Source organism: Cavia porcellus, unplaced genomic scaffold (assembly GCF_034190915.1).
Source record: "Cavia porcellus strain 051 isolate PalLab524CR breed Dunkin Hartley unplaced genomic scaffold, mCavPor4.1 scaffold_5, whole genome shotgun sequence".
In the NCBI taxonomy this organism is placed as follows: Eukaryota; Metazoa; Chordata; class Mammalia; order Rodentia; family Caviidae; genus Cavia; species Cavia porcellus.
In genome coordinates, this window is record NW_026947488.1 from 17,795,681 (window position 1) to 17,804,018 (window position 8,338).

Consider the following 8,338-nt stretch of genomic DNA (forward strand, 5'->3'; position numbering starts at 1 on the left):
TTATCTGTGCTTTTAAACGGTGATAGTCAATGCGATAGATACTTTAAAGTGTTAAAAAAGAATGTGCATTATTGTATTACAGATCTATTCTTTAAATATTTTGGTAACAGCTTGTCAGTGTAACTGTATGTCAGTGTAGTTGTCTGGATTTTGGAGACAGGGTCTTGTTATCTAGTTTAGGCTGCCCTTCAACCATGTATCGCAGGCTGGTTTCAAACTCAGGGAAGTCTTCCTGCCTCAGCCTCAAATGCTGGAATTAATTATAGGCATGTACCACCAGCCTAGCCTTGCAACCCTTTTTACCACTATGTACTTTATGCGTTTGAAAACATTGTCCTGAGAAGGTCCACAGGCTTCACTAGACTGTCAAAGAGATCTGTGACATAAAAGAGATTAAACATCCTGGGTTTTTTTTTTTTTTTTTTTTTGTCCTTTTCCTTTTTATCGGTACCAGGGATCGAACTCACAACTGTCTGCTTACAAGGCAGACACTTATGCCGCTGAGCTAAATCTCCAGCCCAAACATCCTGTTCTTGGACTTTGGTTTCTATATTCAGCCAGAAACTGGGGGAGAACTTTTAGGGGACAGACTTGGAAATAGCAAACATCATTTCTTCCCATAAAGTACGGACCAGACTGCAGTCAGTTGATCACACTAAATGCAGAGGAGGCTGGGAAATGTCCATGTGCCCAGCAAATGGACTAAAATGGTTGCAAGAATACACAACGGCCTGGGCCACAGGGCTGGATAGTCACTGGCTGCATAGATTAGTGGCAATGAACCGAGTGCCCAAATGCAACCCAAAGTCTACCAATTTATCACAGAGTGCCAACACTGCAATTAAACCTGAATACTGAGGTTTTAGTTTCAGAAAAACACCTGTTACCTGATGCTTGACTGCTGGGACGACTGGGGCGCTGCGTGCCAACATTGAGGGCTCTGCGTGCCCACTGCAGCATGTGTGCCATAGGTTCGCCACCCTTGGCCTTCACGAAAGAAAGCTGTACCTACAGTGTCTCTTTGTGGGTTGGGGAAGAAAGGTTGGCGGCCAGTTCTCTGACAGGACCCTAAGTCTCCTGCCATGTTTTCTCCGCAGGACAAGCCATGCCAAGGCCAAAGCTGAGGCAGCAGAGCAGGCTGCCCTGGCCGCCAACCAGGAGTCCAACATCGCCCGCACTTTGGCCAGGGAGCTGGCTCCAGACTTCTACCAGCCAGGTAGGCAGCCAGGGTGGGAAGGGGCAGTCCCAGGGCTGGGCACTTTGCTTCACTTGCTGCAAAGCGGAGATGCCTAAAAGGGCTCATGAATGCTTCTGCATTTTGGAAACTCTGGGACATGGTGTAAATAGGGTAGGAAGGGGCAAAGGAACACGGTGAGCGTAACCCTGCCTTCATGCTGAGATTGTGGTGGTGGGGTTAGCAGAAGCTGCCACCCCAGCCTGGCTCTTCCCTCTATGCTGAGCAAGGCAGAGGGTCAGAGTTGGTGAAGCTTAGAGGTGGTGGATGAGGGAGCAACAGAACTTCCTGCTCCTGCAGTTTGTCAAGCATTAAGCCAGCAGCGCCTATATGTCAGGCTCTGTGCTGGACTCTGGGGCTGTGAATTTGGAAGGAGCAGATCACAAAGACAGCATAGTATGGGATGAGGCATAAGACTGTGTGGGCTCAAATCCTGGTTGTATTGATTACCATCTGTGAGACCTTGGAAGCCTCAGATTCCTGGTCTATAACATGGGTATAAGAATAGTCCCTACTCCTTTTTTGGCGCCAGCGGCAGGGGGGCAGGATTGGGGGTTGGGGGTCGAACCCAGGGCCCTATGTGTGCTTGGCAAGTGCTCTACCACGGAGCTACACTCCCCAACCCCACTCCTATTTTTTTTTTTTTTGAGCACTGAGTATGTGCATATAAAGCTGTCAGCAACTGAGCTGATGATTAAGCCTCACAGCGTGTGCTGCGTGGTGAGGACAGGACCACAGCAGCGCATAGGAGGTGCTTCACCTGTTGAGGAAAAGGCAGGTGTTCCGGGAGAGGCCATTTGGGCCACATCTTGCAGGTCACATGAGGTCAGTGAGTCCCAAACTTGACCTCACTTGTGGGGCCCATCAGTGAGTCCCTGATTTTCTGGGTCTGGAACGGATCATGGATATGTATTCTTACCAGCGCCTGGGTGCTGCCGCTGTCACGCTTTGAGAACTACCACACCAGGTAGCACTGGGAGGGACAGGTGACATTAGAGGAGGGACCTGCGGGTGCAGAGGCACGGAGACTCGGGAGAGAGTGGCTGGCGGGAGTAAATGGTGAGGAAGGAGGCCTCAGAGTGAAGCGACCTCCCACCCACTGGGACGCGGTCCACAGATGAGTGACTTTTGGCAGGGCAGCCGGAGCCCCGGGGGCTGGGCTTGGTGTTCTTGCATTGCGGGAGTTTGTGAGTGAGGGGATGGGTGTCTGCTAAGCATTCTTTTGGCCGCGGGAAGGGGACCAGAGGGTCGCTGGGTGGGAGGACAGGAGGGCAGCGCATCCGTGGTGGCTGCGCGCGGATGACCCATCACTCATGGTCACAGTGCTCCCCCTGCTGGTCCCAGGACGCACGCCGGCGTGCCTTAGGCGATGGCTGTAACTGTGCGGAACACGGAGCTCAGCATTTGACACGTATTTTCTCCACCATTAACCCTAACAACGACATGGGGTAGCTATGATTAGGCTCGCTTTTACTCAAGGAAATTGAAAAAGACCAAGGCCATGGTGAGCCTGTTGATGTGTGACACTGGACAAGTGATTCCCTCTTTCCATCTGTAAAATGGAGGTCCACAACCGCACCGGCCTCGGGTTATTAAAATAAATGAGCTCATACTGGGAGACTGCTCAGACCAGTACTTGGTCCTTGACATCGAATGCTGGCAGAATGAATGGGGCCCGGGGTGGTTACATGCTGGATCATCCAGCAGTGGGGCCAGGGTTCGAATCCAGCCTCCCCTGTTTTCCCTGGCAGGTCCGGAATATCAGAAGCGCCGGCTGCTCCAGGAGATCCTGGAGAACTCGGAGAGCCTGCTGGGGCCCCCCACGCGGGACGCGGGTGCCGCGGGCCCCCCGGTGCGGGCGCGCGAGAGCCCGCAGCTGCACGAGCGCGAGAACCCGCGCCCTGAGGCCCCCCCGTCGCCGACCGGGACACCCCCGCAGCCCAAGCGGCCCCGGCCCGCGGCGGCCAAGAACGGCCTGCTGGCTCCGGGCGCCTGGAACGGCGAGCCCGGCGGCGAGGGCAGCGGGCCCGTGACGCCGTCCGAGGGCGCGGGCCGCCGCAGCCCCGCGCGCCCGGCCGCCGAGCACATGGCCATCGAGGCGCTGCAGACGCCGCCCGCGCAGCCCCACGAGGCCGAGGTGGCGCTGTACCGGGGCTACCACAGCTACGCCGTGCGCACCGGCCCGCCCCAGCCGCCGCCCTTCGAGGACGAGCCCGAGCGCGGCGACGCCGAGGCCTCCGGGTCCGACTCCGCGCCCTCGTCCCCGGTCACAGCTTCGGCGCAGAACCCGACGTCCCGCAGCCCCGAATCCGCGCCCCAGACTCCTGCCAAGCTGGAGCCCAGGCCTATCGTCCCCAAAGCCGAGCCCAAGGCGAAGGCCCGCAAGACCGAGGCCCGAGGGCTGACCAAGGCGGGGGCCAAGAAGAAGGCTCGCAAGGAGGCAGCACTGGCCGCGGAGGCCGAGGTGGAGGTGGAGGAGGTGAGATCGCAGGCGCAGCAAGATGCCTTAGGGGGCCTGAGGCAGCACGGGGAGCAGGGGGACTTGGGGGGAGGGGAAGCGCAGCGGAAGCAGGATAGGGTGGGGCTGTGCAGTGCAGCCTTGGCCTGATCTCAGGGACCTGGAAGTCCAGATGACAAGGGCAGAGCCCTCTCACCAGAAGGCTGATACCTTGGCACCGGGGTCCCAGCTGCAGAGTTCTCGGGAGCAGGAGCAGAGGACAGGTGTACCTGCTCCATCTGGGGGATGTGAGTTGGGCACCAGCATCATCCACTGGGCTGTAGCAAGGAGGGCTTCCTGGGTGTGGACGAAGGGCCTCAGGAGGTTTGGGTTCTGGATCTCTCTGCCCATGGGAAGCAGGATCGAGAGACTGCAGCAGCGAACACTAGTAAGTCTGAGGGACTAAACAGTGCCACTAGGCAGGGGACAGTGGTCCCAAAGGGGGGTGACCTACATTCCAGGCCTACTCTGTGGTTTCTGGACCCTGAGAGGTGGAGTTAATGATTTCCAAGAATTCTTCCAGCTCTCATGTCTGTGTCCAGAGAACAAATCAAGGGACCTCTTAAGAGATCCTTTCAGAAGCTTCTACCCCCTTCCCATCCTTGTAACCTGGGTTGGAGTGTCCAGTGGCTCTGGGACTCAGCCTTTCTCTCGTGCTCCAGGTCCCCAACACTGTCCTCATCTGCATGGTGATCCTGCTGAACATCGGCCTGGCCATCCTCTTCGTCCACCTCCTGACCTGACCCTTGTCTACCAGGTGTGGCAGAGGAGGGATGGAGAGTGGGAGCCCGTAGGGAATGGGGACTGGGGGTAGGAGGAGAGGCCTACTCTGTTCTGAGCATTCAGTTCCCCGTTAATTAAAGCCCATTCCCGGCAGAAGCAGGGACCCAGATCATGGGTACGTCAGGTCACATTCTCCCCAACACCCATGTGCTCACACATACACACCACTGGCTCAACATCTGCCGAGCAGCTGCTGTCAGGTGCGTACTGTGGGCTCCACTTACTCACCCACTCATGCTCTGGCTGTGCTGGGAGGCACTCCTGCCCCGCAGGGAGAGCAGACCTTTATGAAGTAAGCAGCCCATGGGTGCTGTAGTTCACACAGAAATCTAAGTATTTCTTGCTGCTGGGCATGGTGGTGTGTACCTGTAATCTCAGCACTCGGGACAGAGGCAGGAGGATTGCTACAAGTTTAAGGCCAGCCTGGGCTACATAGTAAGTTCAAGGCCAGCCTGGACTACAAAGCAAGACCTTGCCTAAAAAAAAAAAAAAAAAAAAAAAAAAAAAGAATTAAAAAATCAATAACAGTTTTTGTTGCCCTTCCCTTAATTGTCCCGTTTAGACTTAGTGTACTGGGCTGGTGAGATCGTCCTGTTTCTGCCCTCTTGCCCCACCTTACACCTTAGAGAGAAGGAAATCCCTGTGCTGTCACTGTGGGTTCTCTGTATCCTAGAGGACTGGGAACCCTTTTGTAGGCAGTGATGACTTCGAGGCCCTGAAGATGCAAAGGAGTGAACCGGATGGTAGTGGGGGAGGAGGAGGGAAGAGCCAGGCCAACATTCTCAAACAAGCAGATGCTGGCAAGCATCGGTGGGCCACATCTCTGTCTGCGGTGCAGAGAAGACCCAGCCTGAGGCCTGTGCCCCGCTCATCGGTTGTGCTTCAGAGTGGCTTCTTCCCTTGCTCACTTGCCCCTATTCTGTCTCTGCAGAGCCAGGAGTTCCACTGAGGATGCCAGGACTCATCATTTTGCAAAGCCAGGCAGGTGACCAAGGAGGACTGGACTCGACCTGCAGCCCCAGGCCCAGCGCACACCATGCCACAGGCATTTCAGGAACCTCCTGTGGGCCCAAGCTGGGCGTCAGGGTGCCAAAGGAATAGAATACCTGGGGATGCTCCAGGAGTATTCTGTCCAGGGACAGGGGAGGCCCGAGGGAAGAGCCCTGGTCTCCTGAGTTTCCTGATCTGCTGTCCCCCATCCTCGTGCACTCCCTCGCCTTGCCCCTCATCACCCCCTCCCTGGGCTTTCATGTGTTTTAGGCGATGTCACCTAAGCAGGATGTTAGTATTAAATCCCTCCCTCTCTCTCCCACTTCACTCCCACTTTAATCCTCTGCCTGGTGGACTGAGGCCACCCAGGAAGCTGAGGGGTTGCTGAAACATCTCAGACAGTGCGGTCTTAGCCAATACACACCACTGCAGGCTTACAGATGCTCTGGACAGATGGAAGAAATATAACAGCCTCAGTGGAATATCCCAGCATGCAATGCCCTGCCTGCCCTACCCATCCAGTTAGCTTCCCTCCTGGCCCAGTAGCACAGGGAGGCTTTCACAAGGGAGCCACTGAGCAAGGGGACAGAGATGGGTGGGAAGAGGCTAAGGTGCAGTTGTGATGGCCCCTGTTTTTGAGTGTGTCTGAGCCTGCAGCTGGGGGTGAATTTAAGGCTGTCTCCTTGGGATTACTGTGCAGCAGCCCTGGGGCCAGTGAGCTATATCAACTGTGATGCCTCTGAATTGAGTTGCCCTTTCCCTGTCCAGGACCACTGTGGACTTGGGAGCATGGCACAGATGTCCTGGCACTGGGGTAGACTGTCCAGCAGGTGCTGAAGGAGAACATTTCCCATGAATAGAGGAGCAATTCTGAGCTCCAGCTGGGTGCAGCCTGCACAGGAATAAGCCCCTTTGAGTTTGTTTGGCAGAAGATGATACTTGCATGTTCCTTCCTTGAAGATGTTTGTACCACACTGAGCCTGTGGCCCTTGGGCTCCCTACCAGTGTCTGGCCGAGGGCTTGAAGCTCCTGTCCCCTGGGGCATGGAAGAGTAGGGCTTCCAGGCCCCTCTAGGCCTGGGGAAGGATGTGACAGTGGCATCCCAGCAGAGGTGGAGTAAGGAACTGCTCTTCCACCTTGGTTACTATGAACCTCAGCGGCTTAGGCATGGGGGCCAGGTTCCCCTGCAGAACAACTTAAGACCCAAGTGTTTGGGGTCAGCCCTTTTCCCCTTCGGTCCTTGGGAACCTTCCCCTCCAGCTTCACACTTCCTGTTTCCAGTCCCGCTGGGGCTGGGGCCTCGTGTCTTGGCTGGACTCCAGACTGCCTTTCTGCAGGGAGGAGCCTGCAGATGCTCCCATCCCAGCCAGCCATGCCCTGCAGGGTTCTGCATCTGTGTTTGGCTTTTCTGGACTCCTAGGGAATGAGAGGGGTGTATAGGGGGGCTGGGAGGTGCTCAGGGCTGACAGGCTCCAGGCCTCAGCTCTGACTGAGGTCATTGCTCTTGTTTCCTGGGCCTGGTCCAGCGTTGGGGACCAGCCTATGGCTACCAGAGCTACTGGGACTACATTGGGGCTGGTGTTGGGGTGCCGGTGCAGGATGCTGAGTCTGTGGTAATAAACCTGTGTCTGCTCACAGGCTCAGGCTGGGCTGCTGTGTCTGCTTGTGGGCCCAGGATGAGGGGCTGCAAAGGTGGGGTGCAGAGGCTGGGGTTCTGGACCTTGCCTGGCCGTGTCCTTGCTTTTAATGAAGTTCCCATAATGCTTCTTGAGGAGCAGCAGAGGGGCTCCAGGCCACGAGATGAGTCTCAGGACTTCCATGATGTAGTCTGTTTCTAAAACTGACCTCCAGAAGCTCCTCTGAGCAACTTCTGGTGGCAGCGGGAGCCGGCCCTTTAACATGACAACGCCCTGGACTTCACTCCTCACTTGGGCACTGTCACTTCTTGGAGCCTCAGTTTCTTCATATGTAAAATGGGGGTGATAACACAGCCCACTTCCTGGGGCAATGAGGGTGAAACACTGAGGCTTATAAAAGGCCAGCTGTAGAAAGCAGCTGAGAAGTCATTGTCACAGTATTGTCACTAGTTCTATCACGTACTGTGCTGCATTTTGATGGAGGATCCACAAACCCCAAAGGATGGACATGAACAGGCACTAGGTACAGTCACAGAATGCCTCAGAAGGGACCCAGGTGCCAGCCCCACACTCCAGGAGCCTCAGGGAAGGGACCTGCCCACTGCACACGCTTCAGATGGTGGAGGGTCACAGTTCTCTGGCTTGTGTGGGAACAAGCATTGCCCGTGAGGCCGCTCCCAGCTGGTGGCCACAGTAGGAGATGGAGGGCTAGTGACTGCCACCCTTCACTAGGCTCGAGTTCAGTGGTGGTCACCAAAAGCCAGAGTTCTCGCTGCAGTGCCATCACTGACTTACTGTCCCACTTGTCTGTGCTTTCGTTTCCTCTCCCGCCAAGGAAACCAGATACCTTGCCCTATGGCAGAGCAGTTATGACAGTGAACTGAGGTAGACCCTGGGTGGTGAAGGTGTTTTCCAAATTCTGGAGTGACCCCTGGATCCCCAGGAAGGAGGATGGTCTTGGGGCACTCTGGAGGGTCGGAGGGAATTGCACTGCTCTGCAGAGGCTCTGATAGAGCCCACTGAGGGGAAGCAGGAAGGCAGTGCTTGGTTTGCAGACTGGTGAGCCTGGGGGGAGCCTGGGAGGGCTGAGCTGAACTCTCTTGAAAGCTTGAGAAGACCATTTCCTGGGTCGGGACTGGATGCACCCAGACAGGTAAGGTTGGTCAGAATTGGGCGCGCCCTCATGGTTCAGTACAC

At 56.0% G+C, this 8,338-nt stretch overlaps 1 protein-coding gene across 1 annotated transcript in view; it reads left to right on the forward strand.

Moving 5' to 3' along the window:
* Jph2 (junctophilin 2) overlaps positions 1–7,142 on the forward strand; it is a 71,329-nt gene extending 64,187 nt beyond the window's left edge. Inside the window, exons 3-6 of the mRNA XM_063248295.1 lie at positions 1,098–1,216; positions 2,986–3,713; positions 4,394–4,488; positions 5,446–7,142. Coding sequence (XP_063104365.1) covers positions 1,098–1,216; positions 2,986–3,713; positions 4,394–4,474 — 928 coding nt within the window. The 3' untranslated portion in view covers positions 4,475–4,488; positions 5,446–7,142. The remainder of the gene's footprint in view (positions 1–1,097; positions 1,217–2,985; positions 3,714–4,393; positions 4,489–5,445) is intronic.
* The last annotated feature ends 1,196 nt before the right edge of the window (positions 7,143–8,338 follow it).